At 42.1% G+C, this 27,991-nt stretch overlaps 1 protein-coding gene across 2 annotated transcripts; it reads left to right on the top strand.

Moving 5' to 3' along the window:
- Positions 1 to 3,236: 3,236 nt before the first annotated feature.
- On the top strand, positions 3,237 to 20,359 carry MYSM1 (Myb like, SWIRM and MPN domains 1). Of its 2 annotated transcripts, none has more exons than XR_003545928.2 (20): positions 3,237 to 3,351; positions 5,295 to 5,370; positions 5,548 to 5,618; positions 5,870 to 5,947; positions 6,076 to 6,102; positions 6,632 to 6,710; positions 7,371 to 7,469; positions 8,075 to 8,829; positions 9,693 to 9,823; positions 10,669 to 10,772; positions 11,404 to 11,481; positions 12,500 to 12,588; positions 12,906 to 12,960; positions 13,045 to 13,095; positions 13,771 to 13,845; positions 14,122 to 14,323; positions 14,527 to 14,659; positions 16,400 to 16,505; positions 16,623 to 16,680; positions 17,227 to 17,352. XR_003545928.2 is itself a non-coding variant. In XM_027748674.2 (20 exons), exons 1-20 carry the CDS (start codon positions 3,293 to 3,295, stop codon positions 17,389 to 17,391), a joined length of 2,478 nt encoding a protein of 825 aa, XP_027604475.1. In that variant the 5' UTR covers positions 3,238 to 3,292; the 3' UTR covers positions 17,392 to 20,359. The 2 variants fall into 2 exon arrangements, 1 of the variants encoding a protein (XP_027604475.1); XM_027748674.2 differs by having other exon boundaries at positions 3,238 to 3,351; positions 14,135 to 14,323; positions 17,227 to 20,359.
- The last annotated feature ends 7,632 nt before the right edge of the window (positions 20,360 to 27,991 follow it).

Raw genomic sequence — 27,991 nt, 5'->3', positions numbered from 1 at the left:
CCTTTATAGGTTTTTCACCTCCATAGGTGGCAGTGTGGACTCCCATGTCAGACTATACCAGAGGTGTGATTGTGGCAACAGTAACTATGCCGCCAACTTTCTTTTGTCCTGTTTAATCGACTGGTCATTTAGGGACCTACAAAAACCAGCTTGGCCAGAGGAACAGAGAAACTCGACAAACAAATATCTTCTATTCAAATATCAGATTCACAAAAGCTTTTTTTTTATGCCTAATTACGTGTAAAAAATCTGGAAGAAGCCTTCCAATTGGAATATCTTTACATATCACAGACTTCTGTTATTAAACTGCACTCGTTGCTAAGGAAGAAGAGAGGAGATCAAAGGACTTCTAACAACTAGAAACCCAAAGGTGAGGGAGTTTCAATTTCTTTCTCATTCTTTAAAGATTTATCTCTGAACTACAACAGTTGTTCATAGTTCCATGAAAAGAAAGAAACTACGTGAGCCTGCCTTGCTACTTCCTATTTACCTTCCCACAACACCTCAATTCACTCTTGGATTAGCAGCATGATGGTGCAGTCAAGCACCCTGTTTGCAAACCCATATGCAATCCAAGTCCTGAGGACTAAAAAGGAAGAGCTGGTGGAAGGCATAAGGGACCCAGACCAGCTCCTGCACTCACAGACAATGGCATTTTTACTCCAGAAAAAAAGATGGTCATGAGTTTCTACAGGACACGAACAGAAAAGAACTCTCAGATTTTGGACATACTCATTTCTCAAGGTGAACGAGCCTGCAAGGTCTTTTTTTACCCCTGTTTAAAGCAAGTGGAGCCAAGACTTTATAGCAAGATACGAAAATACGTTGGTGAAGTAAAGGAAAGCATTAGAGATGCCAGAAGACAATTGGTTGGGTATTTATTTGAAAAAGATAAGGTTTGGCTTGAAAATAGCAGTGAACAGCACCAGGGGAAAAAAGACAGTCCTGGAAGAATAAAGCATAAATGGGCTACTAAGAAGAAAGGAAAAGAAACTCAACTTCCAAGGACAGCAAAGCCTAGAAAAGATGGTGCTGCTGCTGACGTCTTTACTGGAGTTGCCAAAGGCTCTGAGTTAGAGAAAACACTCAAAGATAATGATATCACTGCGCTAAACTCTACCAGTGAAACACTTCTGCATGTTGCAGCTGCTCATGGACATCCACTGACTGTGGAATATTTGATCAGCAAAGGTGCAAAGACAGGCGTGAAGGACAGAAAAGGGAGAACTGCCCTGCACAGGGCTGCTGAGAGAGGCCATGGTGATGCAGTCCAAGTGCTTCTCCAGGGTGGTGCTTCTATGCACAGTTTGGGCATGGAGGGCAAGACATCCCTTCATTTGGGTGCAGAGAATAACCACAGTCACATACTGAAGATGCTCCTGAAAGAAGAGGCAAGAAGGTGCAGGAACCAGCACAGCTTTTTGCACATGGCAGCTCTTAAAGATGAGAGCAGTCTGACCAAAATGCTTTTAGAGGCTGGTGCCCTCCCTCAATGGGAAGGATGAGAGAGGACAGACTGCTCTCAGTTACAGGACAGACTGCTCTCAGTTACAGTTTCTCAGAGGTCTGAGCATACTTGGAACTCAAAAAAAAAAAAAAGCCCCAGTCTTAAACATACTGTAGATGACAGCCTCTAGTATAAATCAAGACTTATGAAAAAAGAAAAGATAGGAGGTAACTTTTCATATATTTGTGAATATCAGCCTGTTTGGACAGCTTAGTTAAGCATTGTTTAAGCAAGGTATTCCTAAGACTATAACAATTATTAACTATTTTTCTTTCTATCTTTCATGCTACCATTTGTCTAGATTTTGCTTTTTCAAGTAGAGATAACAAAAACCATCACATTTGCCCTTTATTAATTTCACTTACAAACTCACTCCAGCACAAAGAGGAAATGTTCGGAATAAACAGGTTGCAACAGACTTTATTGATTCAAAATATTTGTATTGAGATGACAATACAAATATAAACAGAAACACTTTTTTGAGTGGACGGTAATGATAATCAACTCTTCCCTTCGGTATATGATTAAAAGCCCAGCTACCACAAACACCAAAATATTTCTTGTGAAACGAAACACAGATTTAAGAATGCATGGGAACAAAACTGTGATTTTTTGGCATCCATAATACAACACTTTAACTTGACCCACACGACACCCTGTGCTGTCATCTCTAGATGAAGGAACAGACATGACCACATGCTTGAAGGACAAAGGGATGTATGGCCTGTGCAGGCCTCCAGAATCACAGAATTTATGTAGGGTGGAAAAGACCTCCAAGATCATCGAGTCCAACCTTTGATTACCATGTCAACCAGACCAGAGCTCTGAATGCCACATCCAGTCGTTCCTTGAACACCTCCAGGGGCAGGGACTCCACCACCTCCCTGGGCAGCCTGTTCCAATGCCTGACCACCTCCTCCGTGAAGAATTTTCCCCTAATATACAATCTAAACCTTCCCTGGCACAACTTAAGGCAATTTCCTCTCATCCTGTCCCTTGTTCCCTAGGAGCAGAGCCTCATCCCCCAGGTGGCTTCACCCTCCTGTCAGGGAGTTGGAGAGAGCGAGAAGGTCCCCCCTGAGCCTCCTTTTCTCCAGGCTGAGCCCCCCCAGATGCTCCCGATGCTCCAGACCCTTCCCCAGCTCTGGACTCGCTCCAGCCCCTCCACGTCCTTCTCACAGTGAGGCGCCCAGGCCCGCACCCAGCACTCGGGGTGCCCCTCACCAGGGTGGGCTCCGGTTCCAGGCTCCCGCTGTCGCATCCCGCGCTGCCCCTCAGCCCCTGCCTGACCGTCACCCCTTCACTCACAGCCCGGACGTGACCCTTAGAGCCCGGCCACGCTCCGTCAGTTCCAGGCCATGTCCCCTCACAGCCCGGCCATGTCCCTCAGCTGGGCCATGTCCCCTCACACGCCGGCCATGTCCCCTGAGCCCAGCTCTGCCCCCTCACACGCCGGCCATGTCCCCTCAGCCCAGCCATGTCCCCTCAGCCCAGCCATGTCCCCTCAGCCCAGCCATGTCCCCTCACACGCCGGCCATGTCCCCTGAGCCCAGCTCTGTCCCCTCACAGCCCGGCCATGTCCCTCAGCTGGGCCATGTCCCCTCAGCGCATCCATGCCCCCTTACAGCCCGGCCCTGTCCCTCAGCTTCCCGCCCGCTCCAGCCGCCCCGCGCTCCGCCTACCCCAGCGCCATGTCCGGCTCCGCCCGGCCGCTCCTCATCGCTCCGTGCCCGCCCATCGCCGCCGTGGGGCCGCCCCTTCCCGCGATAGCGCCGTCCCGGTGTCATGGCGGCGGCGGAGGAGCCCGAGGTGGACATCGAGGGGGACCCGGGGGCCCCGCCGGGGTGAGTGAGGGTCCCGCGGGGCTCCGGGAGCGCGGCCCGTCCCCCTGCACCGGGCGGGGGTCGCGGGGGGCGGCCGCTCCTGAGGGGGCGGCCCTGGCCGGGCGCTTCCCGCCGCTCCGAGGAGAGACCTTGGAGTGTCATGGAGTGCCTGTGGAGAGGGGGCAGCGCCGGTGTGGAGCATCGTCAGGCAGGGCAGAGGGAACGGGGCTGTGGGAGCGCTGGTGTGAGGAGAACACGGAACTGCTGCCAAGGGATCCCCCAGAGCTCGGAACAGCGCCCGGAGGCTGCTGGGAGAATCCTTAAAAATACACATGGAGAAGGTGCTGGGTTGTGTAACTGTGTTCGCGAACTGGCGGAGGCAGAGAGGGTCAGAGAGCTGAACGCCGGGAGGGAGGTGCAAAAACAGTCATAGGATCATAGAATGTAAAGGGGTTGGAATGGACCTTAAAGATCATCCAGTTCTACTCCTGCCGTGGGCAGGGACACTTCCCACTAGACCAGGTTGCTCAAGGCTTTATCCAAGCTAGCTTTGAACACTGCCCAGGATGGAGCATCCAAACTTTTTTTGGGCAAGCTGTGCCAGTGTCACCAACCTCACAGGAAAATATTTCTTCGTGATATCTAACGTAAATTTCCCCTCTTTCAGTGTGTACCCATTACTCTCTGTCCTGTCACTACAGTTCCTGATGGAGAATCCCTCTCCAGCTTCCCTGTAGGCCCCTTCAGGTACTGTGAGACTGCTGTGAGGTGTCCACACAACCTTCTTTTCTCCAGGTCAAACAGCCCCAAGTTTCCCAGCCTGTCTCCATAGGGGAGGTGCTCCAGTCTTCTCACCAACTTCACGGCCTCCTCCGGATTTGCTCCAACAGTTCCATGTCCTCCTTATGTTGGGGACCCCAGAGCTGGATGCAGCACTCCAGGTGGGATCACAAGAGCAGAGCAGAGGGGCAGAATCACCTTCAGCCTGCTGGCTGTGGTCCTTTGGATGCAGCCCAGGGTTTAGTTGGCTTTCTGGGCTTCAGCAAATTCATGGATAAGGGATGGTGAAGTAGGCAGAGGCTGTCCTGCAGGAGCACCTGCAGGTGCTGGAAGAGAACAAGAGGTTTGTAGCAGAGACTTGCTGTCCTAGAGCAGCACCTGCCACTGCTGCACACAGGCTGCTGGGCAAAGGGGATGTTAATCCCACCCTGTCCTTGGTGTGCTCCAAAAGAAGCAGGAGTTGTGTAGGCTTCTGACTGTACATGGAGATTTATTCTTTATCCTATAAAGAGATGTTTGAGATGCTGGCACAAAGCATTTCAGAATAGTAAATGAGTTTAAATTAGTAGCACTGCAGGGGATATAGGGCTAATTAGTCATTAGAACTGTCTGAATGCTCTGGAAGTAAAGATTTTTTTAAACAACTAATTACTTGCGTTACTAAGCAGATTTTATGCTGCATGAAAATGAAAAGAAGTTGATCAATGATGTTAATCAGTGGCAGATCTCTAATAAGTAGTTATTTACAGAAAAGATCAAGCATAAACTGAATTAATTCTGTAAGAGTACTAGATTAGATAGTGGGAAGAAATCCTTCCCTGTGAGGGTGTTGAGGCCCTGGCACAGGTTGCCCGGAGAAGCTGTGGCTGTCCCATCCCTGGAAATGTCCAAGGCCAGGTTGGATGGGGCTTGCAGCAACCTGGTCTGGTGGAAGGTGTCCCTGCCAATGAGATAATCATTAAGGTCCCTTCCAACCCAAACCATTCCATGATACTAACAGCCCTGTACAATTAGCCCTTGTGTAAGTATGAGCTTTCCTTGGCAGGAAAACAAGTTTGTCTTTACAAGAAGGTATTTTTACCATATTGGGGGAAACATGTAGAAATGTTAAGTGGAGATAATAGAACTCAATGACACTTTTAATGTTAAACTACAGTTGTCTTGCACAATGGAATCTCTTTCAGAGATCATGAAAACCCAGCATCAAGCCTGCTGCAGGATCACTACCTCGATTCATCTTGGAGAACTGGCAACAGTCTTGTAAGTATTTTTTAAATGAGTGGTGCTTTTAGCAAGGCTATCACAGCTGCTGTGTGCTCTTCCCTCCGTGTACGTGCTCTTTAGGTTTTTAACCAGGGCTTTTTCCTTACTTTTAGAAAGTGTTATATATTTATTCTGGGGGATTCAGATATTAAAACACAGTTGTGTTGTTTGCAGCCCTGGACATTGGACAGCAGCATTAGTGAAGAAAACAGGGCTGTCATTGAGAAGATGTTGCTGGAAGAAGAGTATCCTTTTGCTGATTTGGTTTCATGTTTTCCTGTAGAAAAACAGAAAACTTCCTATTTCCAAAGGAACTGCACTAATCTTTTCCTGTTAAGATGACTGAAGCCCTGCCACCTTGTAGGTAGATTGAAGAAATACTGCTGCAGAAACTGCAACTGGGTAATTCTGAACCAGTATAATTTATATGATTTTTAGAATTCTCACATGTACAAATATCCCTGATGCTTTAAAAAGTTACTTAGCAATATCTCAGGTATTATTTATCTAATAAATCACTTTCTGAAAAAATATGGCTCAACCGAAAGGAAGTGGAGAAAAGATCTGTGAAAAGGTAAGATGTGCTTGGGAAAAATTAGATGAGAAGAAATGAAAAGTTCTCCTAAAGTAGGGTTATTTGCTGAGATATGCAAGAGCATCACAATTGCTAATTTTTATTTTCACTCTGTTTTTTATTTGCAGCCCTCATAAGAAAACTGGAAAAGTCATGTACGTACATTTTAATGATTGAGTTGCATTTTTAAATGTGGTGTCTGATTTAAGTTCAGTTACGAGAAACTGTTTAAAAAAAAAAGAAGTTACAGCTCCTTAGTTCCTTTTGTTTGGCTGTGCAAAATTATATAAGAGAACTTTCAACAGGAAGAAATACTGTGTATAATAATAACCTCATGGTAAAATAGGGGAGTGGGGGGTATTTTTGTTGCACAGTGGTCCTTATGAAAAAAAATTGTTAATTCTAGTTGGCTTTTTTGCCTGCACTTTTCTGTTTGCTGCTTTGATTTATTTCTGTACCGTTAGTCACTGATGAATATTGAGTTGCCTTGAACCTTCCTTTGTGGTGGGGAAGCTGATTCTCAGTATTTTATTTATCATGTTTATAAACTCATGTTTAAAACAATACTTTGAGTTTTACCAAAGAAGGGGAGTAGTTCCCCTGTCAGAAGGTACCTTGAGTTACTGGGGTTGGAGGATTAAATGTTTTTAGGAAAGCACCAGCTTTTGCTTCCTGCTTTCCCAGGGTCCGGTCACCTGCAAAACCACCTGGCTGCTCCCTGAAGTGGACATTGGAGGAAAAAGAGCTGTTTGAACAAGGACTGGTGAGTTTGTTTATAGATGTAATATTTTTAATTGAATTAATTTATTTATTCTAAATAAGAGAATAGTTAATATGAATAAGCGTGATATGGTTCTTCTAAGGCTTCTGCTTTTTTTTCTTCTAACATGTTAAAAGTAATTGCCATCTACCAAGAGTGTAATGATAACCCAAAATGGTTTTCTTTACCAGATTTTGTTCATGTGAGGCTGATTACAATTTGAGAGCACAAAATACCTCAAATACTCAGCATTATGAGTTGCACAGTCACAATACTGTTCTTAACTATTGGAAGTGTAGTGTGTTTTTAAGGCAAATAAAGTGAAATCCTTTAACTACTGTTGTAAGGTCTTCAGAGATTATATGTAATATAATGTAATAGGGTTTGCTTGCCAAGCACAGTAGGGATAGCAGGCAGCATAATTTACAGAGTGCCTGAAGAGGGTGAAGAAGATGCTCTAGTTAAGAAGAATAACAATAGTTCTTACTGTTGGATGCCATTTTCTTTCTGGTAGAACATGAATAGTGAGGTTCTTTACCGTGGGTTTGCTGTACTGTTTGTGCATTTGAGTGAACAATTGAGGTTTTAAACTCTCTTGGCACGTGAATTGCAATGTCTGGAATGTCAGAGTTTGGGTGACTTCAGTGTGCTTTGTTGTGTCAGGTGAAATTTGGCCGCCGGTGGACAAAAATCGCCAAGTTGATCGGGAGTCGAACTGTCCTACAAGTCAAGAGCTACGCTCGGCAGTACTTTAGGAACAAGGTAAATGGAGGATCTCTGGAGCTGGCAAAAAGGCTGTTTGCCAAGTGTGGTGTTGCATATACAGCTTGCTTTTAATCTGTCCTTTCAGGGCACTTGCTGGCAAAGCACATACTCTGTTTATTCCCATATTCAGAAAAGTGGAATATGCTTATTTGCAGATTTAAAATAATTCAGACCTGATTTCAAATTCCTAGAATAACCTGTATTGTTATTGCTAGTATAACTAGACAAAAAATGTAGTGTAATTGTGGCCTCTTACACTGTTTGTCATTAGTGTGAAAATTATTTTCCACTACACAGCTGTCCTTGCTGTGTGTTGTAGTTTTAGCCTTAACCTCACTTGAGATTTTGGGGACATTTAGGAAGAGATAACTATTCTCTAGGATTTTGTGACTGGGAATACATGTTAATTTACACTTGGGCTAAAGTATACCTTTAATGCTGTGCCAAAGTCAGTTGCAGTGGATTAAACTATATTAAAAGGGTAAGATAAGGAAGAAACGCTTCAAAATATCTGCTGTTCAAATAAAATAGTTCTGATTATTTGGGAGGCAGATGGGATTGTTTTGTTTTTCCCTTCTTAAAGTATCTGATATTTTCCTAAGGCAAAAAATGGTGATTCTGAAAAAGAAGAGCAAAGTCAGCGTGGGAGCAGTGTTCCCATGGAAGATGGGATAAGGGCGGAAACTGGAAATTTGAGAGGCCGTGCAGACCCTAATCTGAATGCAGTGAAAATTGAAAAGCTGTCAGATGATGAAGAAGTAGACATAACTGATGACATGGATGAGCTACTCTCTCCTACCTTCCAGCAAGAAACTGGAAAATCTGAATTATCTGTTATTCCAAAAAGTCCAGTTGAAGAAACAAAAGGAATGGAACACGGTTTGTCATCTGCTGGACACAGTTCTGCAATTGCTTTGCCTAAAGAAGATCCTCAGCAGACCAGGCAGGATACAGTGGATGCCTTGGTATTTCCTGCTGTGGCAGCAACGTGTTCCCAGCACCTGAATGGTGATAAATCTTTGAGTTTAGATTTCCAGCAGTACAATAATTATATTGAGAGAGCTGAACAAGGAGGAGCAGTAACATCTCTTGGTACTGGACAAGCGACTGCTCAGGAGCCCAGTGAGGAGCAAAGAAACCCAGCTGACAATGGATTGCTTTTTCCTTCCCCCTGCCAAGCGGATGAAGATCATCAAGAAGAAGCAGAGGAGCTGAAGCCCCCTGATCAAGAAGTGGAGGTTGACAGGAGCATCATTCTGGAGGAGGAAAAGCAGGCTATTCCCGAGTTCTTTGAAGGGCGCCAGGCCAAAACACCAGAGCGTTACTTGAAAATCAGGAATTATATTTTGGATCAATGGTAAGATGCATTGATTTCTCTTACTGGAATAAGTGATTAAGGTGTCCTGGTTTGTTGTAGTTAAAACACTACTTGGTACTAGCAGCTTCTGAAAAGAGTAAAATTATTGTATGGTAGCTTGCCAGTGAACAGCATTCATTATTAATGCTTCTTCTGCATCTTCCCATTTTTTTCCTGGCATTCTGGAAGCTAAGCAATGAACATACTTTGAAGCATTATGAAAATTAGTGTCCTGTATCAGAACAAGCTGCATGCATTTGGGTTATTTTCTTCCAACTTTTGCCATCCTATATGTAAGAAGGGTTTTAATACGTGGTTCCTCAAAATAAATAACTGGTGACATTAACTCTGTGATGAGGTCTGCAGCATTGGGGCACTGCCTTTACAGAAGGGCAGCAAGAAGTCTGTGCTGGAACAAATGATGCTGAGCAAAAGAATGCCTCTAAGTAAGTATCAATTTGGTGTAGTGCTTGCACACTTGAATATTTTTTATTCCATCTCTAAAGAGCTGCTGTAAGGAACCCCAGGGATTTGTGGCAGCAGGCTCAAGATACAGTTTGTCTTGTTGCCATTTTGGTTTGTGTGGTCACTCTGTTGCTTAGCTTGCTTTTAAGTAGAAATAATTACTGAGTTTAACTCAGACTCCACTCAGTTGTCTTGTGTACTGTCAGCTTGTTGTGGGTGAAAGAAAGACTAAAGTTCCATGTTCAGAGAAGTGTTGAACTGAAAAGGTTCAGTGTCAGTTTAAAAGGAAGCAATAAGTGCATAGAGAGTGAAAACAGGACCTCAGTTAAAGTCACACAATCCCTTCCTCCTCCCATGATTTGTTCTGCTGTCTGACAACGTGCTGGATTTGATTTTAGGGAGAGATGTAAACCCAAGTACCTGAACAAGACCTCGGTGCGTCCGGGCCTGAAGAACTGCGGTGACGTCAACTGCATTGGCCGGATCCACACGTACCTGGAACTCATCGGGGCCATTAACTTCGGCTGTGGTAGGGATATTTCTGTGGGAACCAATAAATACCCTCTTTTGGGGTAATGCTGAAGGACTGCCTAACGTTAGGGTGCACTGCTCACCCAGGGGATACACAACTATCCTTGCTAGGAAGGACTTTCTGAGCAGATTGTCTCTCACAACCTTGGAAAATCTGGAGGAGTTTGTAACCTGCTTACAGGATTATGGATTTTTTGTTTTACACAAAACCTTTTTATTTTTTCTTTATTTTTTTTTGCCTTCCCTCATGTTTAACCATACATGAGCTGGTGGACTGGTTGTTTTGTTTTGTGCTTTTCTGTGTGTCTAGGGTTGGATTATTTTTTTTTTCCTGATAACCTACTGTATCTGAAATTCTGCCCTCCTTCCTTATAAGACAAAATTCAAGTTATTGTTACTTTTCCCACACTGAATGATAACTGTTTCCTGAATAAACATCAATGTCTTCATCCTCAGGGCTAGTTTTTAAACGATTCAAATGTTAAAATCACGCGATATTTAAAGTGTATATACACCTGGAACTTGGTGTTGTTTTAGAGTCTCTGGATGGATTTTGGTCCAAAGCTGAATGACAGTCACCTGAGAGAGGAGCAATGTCTTGCAAATACCTTTTGTCTGAAGTAAAGTTATTTAAAATAACATAATTATAGCCAACAAGAGATGTCTCTTTTTTTTTGTTGCCTTTTCCACGATGGCATTTGCCGTTCCCACTCACCTCTGTCCTCCCTGTCTGTGTAGCAGTGCTGAGTGTCTCCCACTCACCTCTGTCCTCCTGTCTGTGTAGCAGTGCTGAGTGTCTCCGTGCTTTGCTGACGTGCAGTGTCTCCCTTGTGTCTCCTGCAGAGCAGGCCGTGTACAACCGGCCCCAGGCAGCCGACAGGACGCGCTCCCGGGAAGGCAAGGACACGGTGGAAGCCTATCAGCTCGCACAGCGCCTGCAGTCCATGGTACGGCCTGGGGGGGAGCCGGAGGGCAGCACGAATGGGGAGAGTCTGTCCAGCTTTCATAGTGAAGTGTTTTGCAGTGGGTGATTAAGTTGCTTGCATTTTAACTGTTAAATAGAGTAGGATATGGCTTACTGAGAGCCTTATGCACACAATTAAGTGCAGTAGTAACTACATGAATTACCAAGGCTTCCCAGAGTAAATTTTCGTACTCACTTGTAATACAGAGTTTTTAAGTACTTCACAGGAAAATACATCAGCTGATGAGAGGAAACACAAAATCAATCCCACTAAAAATATAATAAATTGAAATATAAAGAGCTGTAGCATCCACTGGATGTAAACATCCTGGTTTTATAGTTTTGTGCATTGTCTGAGCTAGAATGCAGAGCTGGATAACAGTGCCCTGTTGCTGTCAGGGGTGCTGAGCTTCCTCGGAACACCAACAGGCTTTACTGCCTTGAAATGCAAAAACTCCACTGATGATATTTCATGACAGTCTGCAGAACACCAGGGTGTTGGTAACATCCCTGTGGCAGTACCCTTTTGGACACTGTCTTTGGGGCTGCCCAGCTGAAGTAAATGCAGTTTTTGCAGGGTGAGAGCCCTGACTCTTGGTGATTTCTTGCCACAGCGCACAAGAAGGCGGCGAGTGCGAGACCCCTGGGGAAACTGGTGTGATGCCAAGGATTTGGAAGGACAGACATTCGAGGTGACCCTTCTGTGTTTTTAACTTTCCTTAGTTCTTGCTGATTGCTGGCAGATGGTGTTGCATCAAACAGACAAGGGAACAGTTGTGTCATAGGGACTTAACCTCTTGTGGAAGCAGTAATTTGAAAGTAATGCAGCAGCTGGTACATCTTTGTGCTGCTGATAATTAAAGTTGGTGTTGCACAGGGGTTTTATGCCCCTAAAGCTCTTTGCCTTATCTTGTAGGAGATTTCATGATCCGTTGCTTTTGAGTTAACTGCCTTAAAGCAAATGGTAAGGGATGGGAGAATACCATTTAAATGTTATTTTTTCAGTCCTATATGGTTTCTTTGTGCTCATTATGCAGGTGATAATGAGTTCCTAATATTAATTCTGCTACTAGCAATATCCCCAGAAATTCTGTGGTTTATGAAGTGCTTTAAAAATTCATACAAGTTTAAATGTTTTATGGGAGAACTGGAAAGAAAATACTTGTCCATTCTTACAATTTCAGATTATATGAAAAGTGAAGAACATCTATTTTTCTTGTATAGAAAACCTTCTTAATTTGCAACCTTTAGTAATTACCTGTAACAATTACTTCCATAATACTATTTTTGATTAACTGAGATTAATAATTTGAACACTTCTTGCAAAATATGTATTTGGATGGAAAAAAAGGTTGAAAACACTCATCCCTAAAGAGGAGTTGTGATAAGTTTTGAGCATGGTTTGTACTGACAGATTATCACACTTGGATTTACACCTGGTTTGTGATGTGGGCTGTGAATTTTACTGAATTTGATTGATTTCGTATGAGAATTCTCTCATCAGGCATCTTGTGGGCTTGGTCTCTGGTTGTCACTCCTTCCACACTGCCTGGGTCATGGCTATTGCCTCTGCCATCAGTAGTTCTGTAACACACAAATTATATCAAGAGGACAATGATATCAATAATTGATTTTGGGCTGGTTTTGCAATCACTGCTGAAGCAGCACTTCAGACATTAAGACATTTCATTTTTTGTTGAACCCTCTTAGCATCTCTCAGCTGAAGAATTAGCAAGAAGGAGAGAGGAAGAAAAACTGAAACCTGCAAAATCTTCCAAAGGTTCGAGACAACCCAAAAGGTATTACAGGATGTGCATCGTGTTCAAACACGGATCTGCCAGAGGTTGAACAAATGTCTTGTGTCAGGCTGGAAAGGTGCAAAGCATTAGCGCGTGTCACGGGCTGAAATAGCCTGGATGCATTTCACATGTTTCCTGTTGCAATTCACGAGTGTGGGAGTGATGTTTCTGTATTTGGTGGAAGTCATCCTAGTGTGGGATGAGAAAATCCAGTGAAGAACACAAGGTTATTCCTCCTCAGCTGAGGTGACAGTGGGAAAGTTGAAAAGTTTCCTGACTGTCCTACATCTTTAGAGAAATTTTCTTTCATTTTATAGTTCCTTTGATCCCTTTCAGCTGATACCCTGCTGTCTGTTCACGGAGGAGAAGCAGGTATGTACCTCTGAGGGAATTACCAACAAGGCTTCATTACTTGGGTTACTTTTCTTATACTCATTATTGTCTTTATCATTTCAGGAGCCTTTTAAGGTGAAAGTGTCTTCTGAAGCACTTCTAGTAATGGATTTGGTGAGGATTAAGTTTTGTCTTTCAAAAAGCTATGATCTCTGTGTTGTGGGGGTTTTTTTTAAATGAAGTTTTCTTCTCAGGAAGACTGAGAAATACAGTAATGTTTTCGTTCACCTAGAAGTGAGAACCTAGTATTAAATAAAGCCCCTAAAGATGAATACTTTTTATATTCTGCTTACTGTACAACTATTTACCTTCTAGAAAAATGAATTAGAGTTTTACTGCTTTACTGCTTCCTACTCTCTGTCACACTTTAAATCTAATTTGCATAAAGCTACTTTCTGACAGTCTGTCCTTCTGAGATCTATGGCTTCATTTTCTACCAGTCTGGCAATTGATTTTGTGTTTACAAAGCAAAATGTGGGGATTTTTTTAGGAACGACAGGTTGTACCAAAACAGTGCAGTTGTTCAGCAGTGCCCAGGCTGCATCTGTGGACGTGTTATACCCTTGCACTACATCCCTGGTGTGTTTATAATAAGCAAATTTAATCTTTTCTGTTTGCTATAAACGGAAACAATGGGGTTTTGAGAGGTTTTAGTGGTTTTGAGTTTTCCTTCTAAATGTCATTGAGAAGTGACTGACTTGAGTGCAGGGCAAAACAAAGAGAAATTACACAACTTAGACTAATATATTTGTTTAATCTCATTTCTTTCATACCTATTTGATCTTCCAGCACTCTCATGTGTCTCTGGCAGAAGTGATAGGGCTGCTGGGTGGAAGGTACTCTGAAGCTGATAAAATTGTGGAAGTAAGTGTTTGTCTTTTTACATTTTCTCTAAAATATTAAAACTGATATGATAATAGATATAATTTGAATAAATGTAACTGTTATTTCTGAAGGGCAACTAATTAAATATATGAAATCTAAGTTAATTACTGCACTCTTGAAATGTTAGAGTTATGTTCAATTGTGAAGGAGAAGGATCTGGTAAATTATGAGGAAGATCTGGTAAATCATTCTTAAAATTCTGTTGATGAAGTCTTATGTAACTGATGGAGGTTTGTTGCATTTATCCATCTGGAGGTTTCTTTACCAGGTGTGTGCAGCAGAGCCCTGCAACAGCCTCAGCACAGGCCTGCAGTGCGAGATGGATCCGGTGTCCCAGACACAGGCCTCGGAAACACTGGCTGCCAGAGGATTCCAGGTCATTGGATGGTACCATTCCCACCCAGCCTTCGATCCCAACCCCTCCATACGAGACATAGACACTCAAGCCAAATACCAGGTACAGCAAAAACATACAAAGAGCAAAAAAGACCCCCAGGCCCAAAGCCTCCGTGGTATTTACAGTGGTAGTACATATTATTGCTCTAATCTTAAATCAGCCATAAATGACATAAATGCTGGGTTTTAGATTTCAGCATCCTCTTCTGAAAAATGTTGGATTTTTATATGTGGATTTTTTTTGTGTGGTTTTTTGTTTTTTAGAGCTATTTCTCCCGGGGAGGTGCCATGTTCATCGGAATGATCATCAGCCCTTACAACCGAAATAATCCCCTGCCATATTCCCAGATCACCTGTCTGGTCATTAGTGATGAGATCAGTGCTGATGGTTCCTACCGTAAGTACATCTGTTTTATCCTTTTCCTTTTGGATACTGAGGGGAAAAATGTCTGCTTTTGAACTTGAGAAATAGGTATTTATGTATTTGTGTTGGTAAGGTGATGGTATCGTACAAACGGTATAATTTCTGTTGGTAACGTGCTGGACAAACCCAGGAATTTCACTGAAAGAGTGATCCTGAAAGTTGTCTCAGCTGCCATGACAAGAATATACAAATATAGATAGATAGAAGATTGTTCTTTTGCGTTAGTATTTTTCACAATCTGTGGAAGAAGTGAAAGGTTTGGGACAAGAGTCACTGTTATTTACATGCAGAATCCTTATGAACAGCTGAGAAACTGTTTCACATGTACAGCATGGGCTTTACTGCATTGCAACATTCTGAACAGATCCTCTGCCCCAGGAAACAGAGGTAAATAGCAAAGAATTGGCTGCTACAGTGGCCAAAAATCCTTAATTCTCGACTGCTGTGCCATTCTGAAGGTCAAAGGATCAAATTTGCTAGGAAAGCTGAAAGGGTGTGCTGGCAGGAACCCCAACCTAAGGGGTTTGATTAAAAATGTCATTGGCATTTAATGAAAACGGGATCCTTTCCTTTCTTGAACAGTTAAGAACACACCATATAAAATTCATGGTATTTCCAGTGATGATCAGATCTTCTGCTCTTTCCATGACATTCGTTTGAGGAAAATTCCCCTGATAACAGAAGATGGTTCTGGTAGCTGCCTGTTCTCTTTCCTCCTCCCTCCCTCTATTTATAAAGTTCTGATTTTTGCATCCCCACTCCAAGGTTTCCAGTTCTCTTGGCACAGCAGTAGCTGAGGCCATGTGAGCCAACAGTTCTCCCTGTTTTTTCCTGTGGAAGTAAGCAGAGGAGACCATCTGCCTGGAGACTCACTGCACAGTCCTGGGGGAAGTGGAGCAGTGGCCACATCTGTGCACTAATTCCTGTTTACCACACTGATTGTCCTGTGATTTTATCCTCATTTCCCACACATCTCGTCCTTGCCGAGGAATTAAATTACTGTCAAACTTCATTGCCCTTAGAAGACTTTTTTGTAGTCACTCACTTTTTCTGTCTGAGAGGATTCCATATTTCTGTTTAGCTCCTGAAATCAAAGTTTTACTAAATGGCATCTCCTCGGGCTCTTTGGAAATGACTTACTGAAATTCACACTCTCTTTCTTTCTCCCTGATTTTTGATAACTGAATCGTTAACCTGCAAATAATTTTCTTGCTAAATTCCTCTTCCCCCACCTGCAATAAACCAGAAGATTTTCTTCCTTTCAGAGCCAAATTTCTCTGAAATAGCAAACAATACTCATCAGCAGCCCCTTCAGGCATAAAAACCAAACCTTTTTTTATTCACTTAATAATCACCTAAATCTTAGAGAGATTTACCACTACAAAAGTGGTACTAAACACTCAATTCATTTTTCTCTTTCTCTGTTTTTTGTAGATTTCTGTGTCCTTCCTTACGGCCTGGGGAATTGGTGAGGGCAGGGAGGAAAACAGATTTGTTCCTACTCCCACCACAATTAAATTTGGAATCCAAAACACGTCATCCTTTTGCTTTAACCTCCTTAATGTTGTCAAGTAACAGAACCACAGGCTTCTGCAGTCAGTAATAAACAGGAACAGTTATGGGGAGGGAAGGGATTGCATCTAAAACTGAAAAGAGAAAGAAAACAGTGGAGTGCACTAGAAACACTGAATGATGATGTTCCATTGACTGCAGGCCTGCCCTACAAATTCGAAGTGCAGCAGATGTTGGAGGAGCCTCAGTGGGAATTAGTATTTGAAAAAACAAGGTGGATAATTGAAAAGTACAGATTTTGCCACAGGTATGTGTTTACTGCTGTTACAAACAGCCAGCTAGGAATTGTTGTATGTTTGTTATTGTTTCAGTCAAGACCTGTGGCTCCTTTCTCCAGCATTCCTGTTTGTTTTTCTTCCAACAGCAGCGTCCCCATGGATAAAATTTTTCATAGGGATTCTGACCTGACTTGTTTGCAGAAAGTAAGTTTTCTTTTTTAATGTCGAATGTTTTTTTTAAATGCGAATCTGTTTCATGTTAGCAGAGGTCACCTGAAGTTACATTTTTACAAATCAGAGATGGAAATTAATGGCAATAAATTACTTCTGTGGCACAACTTACTCACACAGTGAAAATAAGGATCCTCCTTTGAGAGAGGTGGGAATGTGTTATGTGCAGACACCAAGTTTGACCCTCAGTTCGGAGAAGATTTAATGGCAAATCACTTGTACACAATAATTGCCCACGTTGAATTCTTTTGTTTCCTCTCATGACTTTGCTTATAAACAGTGCAAATGTAAAATTGAGTTGGTAAAATGCTCTGGAATTCAGCTGTTGTCTAGCTGGTTTTAAAAAATTGGACTTAAATCACCTGTGTTTTCCTGTGTCACTGTTCCTTTTAAAGTTGTATTGCACACTTGAACAATTTTTTAGTGTTAATTCTAAATAAAAATCCCTTTGTAATAAAAAATTTTAAAAAATTCAGGAAAAATTTTAGTTTTAACAAAGTGTTCTTTTGTTTTGACCAGCTTTTGGAGTGCATGAGGAAGACTTTGGGCAAGGTAACAAACTGCCTCATTGCTGAAGAGTTCTTGACTCAGATAGAAAACTTATTCCTTTCCACATACAAGAGTGAGGAAAAGGGCAGTGCTGAAGGAAGTGAGAAGGAATGTTCACACCAATTGCCACTGTGATGGCTTTGGCAAACCAAAGTGATGGAATTTGGATGTTATTTTTTGATTTCTCTCCTTCCTCCTCATTATGTCAACTCTTTCAGAACTGTTACCCACCTCAGTAGTGACTGTTACAGAATCCAGTGTCATCTTATCTTGGTGGTTTAAAGATACTTTGGAAGCTCTTTTTGTGTGTGACCCCAGTGCCCAAGGGAGGCTCAGGCTAACGAGGGACGCAGCATTAATTGAGTGACTGCTCTGGGAGAAGGACACCTGTCAGGAATACTGTGCATCCATCTTCAAGGAGAGTTTGTCCTCTCTCAGGTCTTCCAGTTTGGGAATTTTCTCTTAATGTTGTCTCCAGGTACCCATCTAACTCAGGATGAATTAATGCTTTAGAGGTTGTAAGTTTGAATGAATTCACAGAAGAGAAACTTAACTGAAATGAGAACTTTGTAGCTCCAACTCTCCTAGTATCCAGCCTGAAGTTTTATTCAGTTGTAGCAAAATACATCACCTGATTTCTTTGCTTTTATTACTGTTTTTCCCCATTCATCCTGATGGTCAAGTAGCTTTTTGGCACATTCTTTGCCATCTTGTTTCTGTATTGGGGAGGAAAAGCTGGCAAGTTTTCATGACTTCTCAGTAGTGCCTGTGCTTGTTTCCAGTGGAAATGCAACCTTTCTGACCTTCCATTCTATGGGGAGGTTTTACCTTGTTCTCCAGATCCTTGCCGTTTGTCCATTTGGAATTGCCACTGTTTCCTGTGGAAACACGAGCTCTGGGTTGATGGCAAACTGGGGGCAAGGAGAAGAAAAGTATTTGTGTTTGTAAAGAAAAAAAAAATCCCAACTTTTATATTCGGAGTCTTCTCTGTAATGTACAGTTTAATAAGAAAACACTGGTTTATATCAGTTTCTCAGTTATGATTTCTTACAGGTGTATATTTAGATAAATCAGTCACAGATTGATCTTGATTGGAGAAGTTTCCTGATTGCAACTTGGAAATGTTTCGTGAGCTGTATCACTGTGACTCTTTATAGAAGAAATGTGTTTTAAATTTTGCTTTCTAAAGAAACTTGACCTGTCTACAGGTATTTACACAGGTTTATCTTGGGCAAAGTTTCTCAGAGAGGTCTAAAATGTATTTGAAAACCTGAAACAAGACATCGAGTTTATATCCAGAGGGGAGAGAACGGGCTCAAGTTTTATTTTAAGAAAAAATATGTGTGTGTATATATCTAGTTCTACATAACATAAATGGAATTTTAAGATTTTATATGTTTCAGCTTTTCATTTATATAGAATTTGAAAAGCTTTAAAATCATAGAGCTGCATCCCAAGGAGGGAAGCCCTTCACAGGAAGTTGATGTTACGGTTTTTACCATGAAATGTCAGACTCTTTCTGTCACTGAGGGGAAGGTGCAGAACCTGATCAAAGGAAAATGGGAGCTCTTGATACTCAGTGATTTTCCCACATTCAAGAGCCGTGGACTCAAAAGTACTGGTGGATGTTCTGTGCTCTCTTCTATGTTCAGATCTGCAGATGCAGAGCTTTGGGTGTGTGATTTACCACTGGTGCACCCATCTGTGTCCAGTGTGTTGGCTCAGTCTGCACTTACTCTAAACTGTCATCTTTGGGACTTCCTCACTCCCAATACTGCATGGATTTCTGTATTCCTAATTAAACTACACTCTGAGTGGGAAGGCATTCCTGACAGCTCAGTTGTGGGTGCTGTGCAGTGCATGGTGTTGGGTTCAGTTTTCCATAGGTTCTCTAGGAAATCCCCCAGGATCAATGTACACGGACAGCTGTAATTTGTGCTGGTTGATAGCAGGAGAATTTTGAGCCCCTGTGTAACATCAGTATGAAGTAGATCCTGTTCACTGTCCTCATAGGGTCTATTCCCAGCCCTTTAAGGATGGATCAGGATTACCCAAGCAGTGGTAACTGTGCTGGCTACTTCTCTCTGTAGTGATTACAATGAATTAAAGTAACACAGTTGTATCAATTGGATTTAACAGAGATGTTATATAAGGAAGTTCTGAGTGACACACACTTTTGAAGTGGTTTGTCTCTGGGAAGAGGACATGGTGCAGGACCGAGCCTTTGGCATGCACAGAGACTCCAGATATTCTGAGTTTATGAGCAGGGTGGTGTGGAGAAAATACAATGCTGGTACCGTTGGGATCCAGTCTTGCACACGGAATTGTATGGGAATTGGAAAGAGCACAGTTGTGATGCTGAGTAATGATTTTGTTGGCAGGAGCTGTGGTAAGAAAATAACTAATCTGCTTTTCAGCATTTAGTTGGTCTGAATAGTTAATAAGGAGAGTTTGGAAGTTGCAGGCTTCCCAGGAGGTAAAAATCTGTTTTACTAATGTGCCAGTTCTGCTACCAAACACATATCAGGCATGAAAATTCTTTATTACAAAGCTTTTTTTTTCCCCATCCAGGCTTTGTTTCAGTGCACTTGTGAGGATTAATCCACTGTTCCTTTCTGTAGGTCCAGTGTTACACCCTGCCAAGGTGTTGCTCAGGAGATGAGGAATGGTTGAGCAGTGAGTAGAATGATACAGTTAAAACTGAAATTCGAGTTTAAAATAGGAAGAAATAAATTAAAAACAAACAGGCGACCACAAAAAAAACCAAACAACCCCCCAAGATGTCACTTGTGCAAATATCCTTGAAGGGCATTTGTTGGCTGAATTATGTTTTGCTCTCTCAGTTTCCAGCAGTGCTGCTTCACAGGGCACAGATCTTGTGTACAAAGGGGAGGGAACATCTCTATTTTTATGTTTTTAAAATAAGTAATTTTCCAAGAACAATTCAGGTGAGGAAAATGAACAAACCCCAAAACCAAACAGAAAGTTAACACTGTTGCCACTGATGTTAAGTACTGTTTTTCCTTTGCTTGCTTCTCTGCTATTCCTGACTGATGATAGAGAAGAGTCTGCTAATAAAGACTGTGTATGCAATGCCCTGAAAGATGTGTCCGTGTTTGTGATGGCTCCTTGCCTCCCGAGCACCAGCTCTGGAATTGCTTTATTCCTAGTCGGTGGCAATAACCAAGTGAGTGAATGACGTCCGGTTCCACCAGAGGGAGCTTTGTCACAGCTCATCCAGGAAAGGTTTGGAGCTCAGAGCAAAGCTGTTCTGTCCAGTGCATGTAAACTGCTGGCCAACGAGGACATCCCGGGGCAGGAGCTGTACCTGGGGGTGGAGTTGTCCCCTTCAGTTGTTCTTACACACCCTCTGCTTTAGTCTCCTTCAGAAATGATCCAGTGGTGCTCATGGCAGGGATGTGGGGATGGAGGCCAGTATTTTCCACACGCATTTCAGAGAGTCCTGGCTGTAGGATGGATTGCTGGGTACACAGCATAAGGGATTTGTTTGCATGGACAACCCCAGTGATCCTGGAGATGCCCACAGATGCCTTTCGCCAGCCATGTTCCTACCCCAGATCTGATCCAAGTGTGTTGGTTCCAGCTCCATGAGCCAGGCTGACTCTGGCTCTGCTGGAGAAACTGGCTCTGCTGTGCAGTGCTGAGCCCTGAGACGGGGTGTGGAGGGAGAAGGGACACCGTGGAGGTGGACAGTGCACCCCAAAAGTGTGGTGTGGCACAGCTGTGCACCCCAACATCTGCACAGGGAGGGGACTGTGCTCTGCACCCCTGAGGAGGTGAGAGATGGGGGGGACTTTATCCTCACAGAGCCGGCACATGGGAAGGAGCTGGTGGTTTAACATCCCATAATCATGTTTGATGCTGGACAAAGTATTTAATGGCCCAGATTAAAGCATTGGGGTTGTTTAATTGGAAACGTCTTGCTGTTTTACACAGACCTAGTGCCCTATTTTTATGAGATTTAGAAATGTGCTGAGAAATTGTTTCCATGGAAGCAGAGATCACTAAAGAAATAATGCATATTTCCTACAGGATTATTCCCTTTGCAGCCTGCTGTTCTAAATAATTAACTCTTTTACTGCTATTACAGCTTAGCATGGACTAAAAGAAATAATACTTTTTTTAGCATCATAGAAGCATTACATATCTATATAAATATATATATATTTATATATAGGTATATAGACATTTCTAAAAACTCTTGTCTTTAAGCCTGTTCCTTCCTTATTTACAGAGGGGAAAATTCACCAGTAAAAAAAAGTCAGTGGAAAAGTGCACTTTTATTCTGAAAAATATTTCACATTTGACATTTGAATAATGTGAAATAAAATAAAGATATGAGGATACAGATGACCATTAAATGGATTTTGACTTAAAAGGAGGGATGTGAAAGTAAAAAAATAAAAGGCAGATTATTGTAATGTAGGTAAATGAATGACTTAAAAATAGGAAAAGAGTTACTAAACTTTTATAGAGTCATCAATATGACAAACTGACTTAACTTGATAATTTTAATAATTTTAGCTATAGATCTCAGTTATTTTCTAAGAAAGGTAACTACTGTTATTTTTATGTGAAGGAATATCCAGGTTGTGTCCTTCTCTGGTGGCAGAGGGGATTTTCATTGTATTTACACCTGGAGCTGTGATTTTACACCTATTCTGAGTTATAAACACTCTCTGGCAGGCAGGGTCCTTCCCAGGGTTCAGGCAGACCAGACCCAATCTGTGAGTCCAAGGAGCCCAGCAGGCCTGGACTGGAAGCGGAGCAGCCTCAGGTCACCAGTCCATAGGTGGAAGGAGCTGACTGCAGGTGGGTGTGAGAGCAGTGCACACACTGCTCTGCGGTCCCAAAATAATGATTTATAAAGAGGCTGACAGGGCCTGACAAATCAGATGAATGGGACTCAATGCAAACTGGAAAATGTGTTTCCACTGCTGCCAAAACACGTGGAAATGCTAATTCAGGCTTTGTAGATCATTAAGACACTTGGGAGTTGCTGGAGTGTGTTGTGAAAGGCATTACTCAAAGTTCGGGCTGAAAATTTCTTAGAAACGACAAACAACTTTGTAAGGGTAACACAGGCACGGAAATCAGCATCCCTACTGCTGCCTTGGGACGAGCATGTGCCAAAGGAAAGGGGGGAGAGAAGCTTTCTGTGCTGGAAGATGAGGCTGCGCTCCCATGCTCTCCAAGCAGGAGAGCAGCCATCAACCTCCTGAATTAGCAGCTGCTCCAGGCAGCAAACATCAAACTCCAAAAGGCTTTAGTTTATAAATCTGTGGAAGTAGAAAGTCCATAAGTGGTAAGAGTTTAGACAGTAGAAGGATAGGGATGCTCTGTGATGAAAGATGCAGGAAAAACCATGACAGAAGTGGAGCAGTAGGACTTCTTCCAACAGAAATGGGAGAACCTCCTTAGACATCCATTTATATGTAGTCCATACAAAGTCTAAAGAAGGAAAAGGGAAGCTGCTTGTCTTTAATCTATAACAGAAGGCCAAAGTAGGAGCTTGTCTTTTGTCTGTTCCCTGTCGTTTGCTCATGAAGGAGGAGGGAGAGGAGGCAGCTGGAGGCAGGTGCCACTCCCTGAGAAATAGGATTTGGAGTTTTTTTCCTTTCCACAGGAATTTATACAGTGACTGTTCTCGATTATTCTAGTTTAGTAAGAATGAATTTTTTGGTATAAGTGAATTTGGGAGTCAGTTACCTAAATATTTTAAATCAGTCCTGCTTTAGAAGGTAAGAAAACTGTTGCAGTTGTCTATTTAATATAACACAGAATGCTTTCACTCCTGCTGCAGGCCTGGCTCAGCTTGCTTAAATACTTAAATACTCTGTGGGGTTCTTAGTGAAATTCAAATAATTGCCTCGGCATATTTGGGTTATATTGCTGCTTTTCTGTTGGTAGACTTCTTTTAAAATGTGCTTTGCTTTTTGTTGTTGGTAGTTTTTTTAAAGTTTCTGGAACTTTTTAAATCAACAAATAATTTCATAAATATTACTAAATAACCAAATAAGGTTGTGATAAGACACTCCACAGCACCAGAGGCTTTTATACAGAGTCATTTGTTAGGAAACATCCCAGGTGTTGTGTTGCTTCCAAGAGCAGAGATCCCAAGTTCCCGAGTTTGTATTCAGGCAACACAGTGAGCTATTCCCACTTGTGCTCTTTAATAAGGGTCTGACACTCCTAGTCAGCAAAGATCCCTTGATCCCAATGCAAGTGTAAGTTAACCTTGGTGTTCTGCCCACATTCCAACTCTGGTAATAGCTTTCTGTCTACCTAAATTCCCTGGGCAATTTTAATGGGAGGAGATATTTTTCAGTGTTGTACAGCTTCACAGAAACACTACACAATGCTCCAGGACAAACTGAAAAAGAGTTTTATTCCAACAGAGCTGTGGGGGGAATTCAAGAGCAGGGAGTAATTACTGAAGTTGGAACTTGGCCAAGGCACTACAACCGGACCCCTTTGCTACCTACTCATCTGCTGCATTCCTCATTCGGGAGGTCATATCCATGAGGAAAGACTTTTTAAAGAAAATAATGCTGGTTGTTAAATGTTGATACACTGGCAGTTCCATTCTCTGTGCTAGGTATGGATGTCTAAATCCCATCCCTCCAACCTGCTTCTGTGCCCACTCCACCCGGACACTGCAGCTGGGTCTGTTCTTCTCTTCCCTGCATTAGTTTCAGTGTTACAAGCTTGTAATTCTAGTAATAATCAGGGAATGTGCTACTACAATTTAATGGCAAACCATTAAATATGCAGCCCTGGTTCTACTGAATGAATAGGACATCAAGGAAAAAGGGAAAGGTTTTGATTCTGTTCCTGCCTTTGTTTATAGATGCTGTTGGGTAATATTTTTTGGCTCAGCATAAACTCTTTCCATTTCCTCACTCTTGTTCACTTACCTGTTGAAAACTTCAAGCTTTGGATACACAGAATGGGGCTGCTGCATCCCATTTCCCCAAAATAAGCTTTTTATGCAATTGCAGCAGCAGTATTAATACATTCTCAAAGTTTTGGAGCAGGGTCTATAATTTATCAGGTGCCTTATGACAGCTGGTTGGTTGTCAGTCAGGAATATTCACTTGTACTCATAGAAGATGAAGTGAGAATTTGAGATCTAGGCTGAATTTTCCCATGTCACAAGAAAATTCAGAACTTTGCAAAACTTTGTGGAGTTAGGCTATCAGCCATTTATAAAACAGATTAAATTAAAAATCTAGAGCTGACCAGCCCTCAGTGCTGAAGAAATGTGGGATGAGAATAAAAAGTTTTGGAGTACATTGCTTAACCATTTCTTCTTTCATCAGCTCATGCAGAGCTGATCAAAGCCACGTGTTTGAGAGGCTGGAGCTGTCCTTCCATCAGGGATCATGGGATGTGCAGTCTTTTCTGGGGATCTATTGTGGCTTTCAACTGTCTTTTAAAATCACTGCATTTTTCTCTTTTCTGTCATGAGAAAAGAAATATTAATTTAAAAGTGAATGATGAGATTTTATATTAGAATATAAACATGTAGGCATAATTTTCATTAGGAGAGGCAAAAGTGACTGATGGTTGAAAACATCATAACAGGTAACAGTGTCTGCATCTTTTTTTGGGTCCTGCTTTTCTTTTTAGAAGCTGAGATTGAGAAGAGAGGCTGCTGCGGTGCCATTCATGTTTTTATTAATCATGAAAGGACTGCCCCATGCAAGCCATGTGTTGTGGTCAGGTATTTCCTTGCTAGTCCTGAGCCTGCAGCTCGGGGACTGCCAATGCACCAGGGTCATTTAATAGGAGGGGGAAGGTGTCTGCAATTAATCACAGAATGGGAAGATTAATTGCAGCACTGAGCTCAGAGAACCTCTCCTTGGACTAGATCATTCTCTTGACTAAGGCTTTGTAAAGCTACTGTAGGATCTGGACTTGAATAAACCAAACAGAGCCATTGCTCCTGCTGAGCACTCACTTCTCTCCTCCTTGTCATGCCACCTCCCACGTGACATCTCTTTTGCTCATGGTAGATGTTGTATTTTACTGTAACAGTCCATCGTGTTCAGCCTGTTTGAATTTCTGACCTCTCTTGATGTTCTCATTGAAAAGGAGACAACAAACCCCTTGGCAGCTTTCAATTTGAAAAATCAAGAAGTTTTTTATTATTCAAATGTAGAGATTTTTAACTCTGAAATTTCTAATTCTCCTTTTCCTGATTACATCATCATCACGTTCTAATTGCATGTTTTCTCACTGTATTTAAGTGATCAGGCTCTGTTCCCTTTGCAGTGGGTTCTGTGAGTGGTAGGAGAGGGTGCCCTTGTGCTATTACCTCCCTGAGTTATTTAATGGAGGATATGCTTGCTGTAACCATGCTAGAGCTGGCTGTTGCCTAAATTATGTTCTGCAATTCCAACTGCTGAAGGGCTGCCTTGAAAAGCTCAAATTAAACATAGGTAGAGAAAAAAAATCCTGCCTCTGTGCTACAGCTCTGAGGAGGCCAGTGCTGCCCTTCCTGTACAGCCCTGCTGCCCCTGTGCAACTGCACAAAGGGACTTCTGGCCTTTGCTTTTAACTCAAACTTCTTTAACCACTCCAGATCTGAGGACAGTGCCAGAAGCAATGCCAGCACTACAGCAAGGAAATGAAAGATAAGGATTAAAACCCTCTTAAACTCTGTTCTCTCTACTCCCCCTGGTAAATATATTCCTGCTTATATATCCAAATATGTATTCTCAAATTCTTTGACACAAAATCCCTGTGTTAGTTTGTGACTGGTGTGAGTTGACAACTGTCTGCTCCACACTCACATTTAAAAGCACACCCATTACTCTGGGTGGGAGCAGGGAAGCCCCAGGGGAAGCTTTGTGGCAGCAGATCCTCCACTACTCTCACCAGCCTGCAGCTTCCAGCTCTTATCAGTGGTAAAATAGCCAAACCTGCCACTGTTTTGGAACAACAAAGAATCCTCTTCTTGTCTCATCTTCCCCCGCTTAAAGATAATCTCTTAGGGATGTTTAGACTGGAATTATGGCCAGATTAGGTTGATGATGTGAATTGTAATGCCTTCCTTGTAAACACTCCCCAGGCCACTCTTGTTTTGATGGTAGAACACTGCATGTCTGTGATGTTACTGACAACTGGAGACAAGATCCCCCCAATAGTCCTTAAAATGTTTAAACCTTGGAGGATCACCTTAGAGAAAGCCAAACCAATTTCTATTGCTTGCATATCAAAGCCAGTTTTTCAGAGAACAGTTAAAGAAATCACACATTGGCCCTTCCTCCACTTCTCCTTAATTGGGCCAGTTAATGCCATTAAACAGATGTCTTCCTCGTGCAGGTATAATTATCCTTTCCAAAGCATTTTCACTGATTTGCCTCAGGCTTTTAAGCACTGCAATTACTCTCTCTCTTTTTTTTTTTAATGCTAAAATTAATCTTAAGCCATTACAATTGCTATCAAAGCAGGAAAAATCAACTTCCTGAACTTTTACAATTATTACTCAGAAGTTCTAACAAAATTCTTTGTACCAGGCCCTATCTAGTTAAAATTTCATCCATGCCAGGCAGCCTGACAAGATCCACATCTCATTTTCCCGATGATCCCTCGTTAGTCCCTGAGGGATAACACTCCAGCCCTACTCCAGTACCAATCAAGCACCACAGAACAATTAGGGAGAGTTTGTATTATCTAAATGAAAGACTGAATTATGAAAATGTGAATTGCTAATTTTCCACTGAGGTTTTTCCATATGGGCCCAACAGTACTGGTGGCACCCAACCAGTCTGGTCTGTTGAGTTTTCTTTTTCCCCTCCCATCTTCACGTGCTCTTTTGCTGTTGTTGGAAATAAGATACTTTATAACTGTCTCAATTCTGAAGGACTTAAGCAAAATCTCTCAAGTATAGACAGTTAATTCATGCTCCCTTTTTTTCTGTCACTCCAAATACATTTGGCATTTTAGACAGCAAGTAGAAGAATTCTGTGTTATTTACTATTTTCACTGATGTTTTATGCAGGTCAGCTGCTTTAAAAGCAGTTTACAAATTATTTGCAAAATAAGAAGCGAGGAGAATAGAAATTAAGTGACAGATTCTCAGAATTTCTGCCAGTTTTGCAACTATTAAGCATCCAAGCTTTTCCTGAGTCTTGCATTAAAATGTTGTGAAATAGCAAGCAAAGAAAAGAGCACTCCTTATTTACAACCTCTTCACACATGTTTTGAAATTAAATTTGGTACTGAATTTTATAACAAGTTTTAGACAGTTTTGCAGTAAACTTCTGGTTGGGTCAGTAACTTCATCTTCTGGATTTTAAATCTACTTTTTTTTTTTTTAACATCAACAACATAGATAACAAGCAGAAATAGTTATTACCTATTCAATTCCTAAATAGGATCTACTAACTGGTGTCTCAGTGGGGAAGGGGAGGGCAAGGGACAGTTAGTACACAATACAACAGAGGGATCAAGACAGGAACTTCTAGTGAACAATATTTGGAAAAATCTTGGCATTTATGAGAAGTGTTGCCTGGGTGAGGTCCTGAGATTTCAAATGGCCAAACAGGCTAAGTGGCATTAACTCCAATTTCTGACTTGCAGAAGATGATGGAGTGCATTGTTTCTGCCAAGGTTTTAGCTCAGTACCTGTGAGCAGAAATGAATTACACTGAAACTTGAATGACAAAGGCATCGATTAATACTTAGTTTTTCCTTGGATTTTTAT

Source organism: Pipra filicauda, unplaced genomic scaffold (assembly GCF_003945595.2).
Source record: "Pipra filicauda isolate LSUMZ 115617 unplaced genomic scaffold, ASM394559v2 scaffold19_size4547281_pilon, whole genome shotgun sequence".
Taxonomy (NCBI): Eukaryota; Metazoa; Chordata; class Aves; order Passeriformes; family Pipridae; genus Pipra; species Pipra filicauda.
This window is presented reverse-complemented; position numbering and strand designations above follow the sequence as displayed.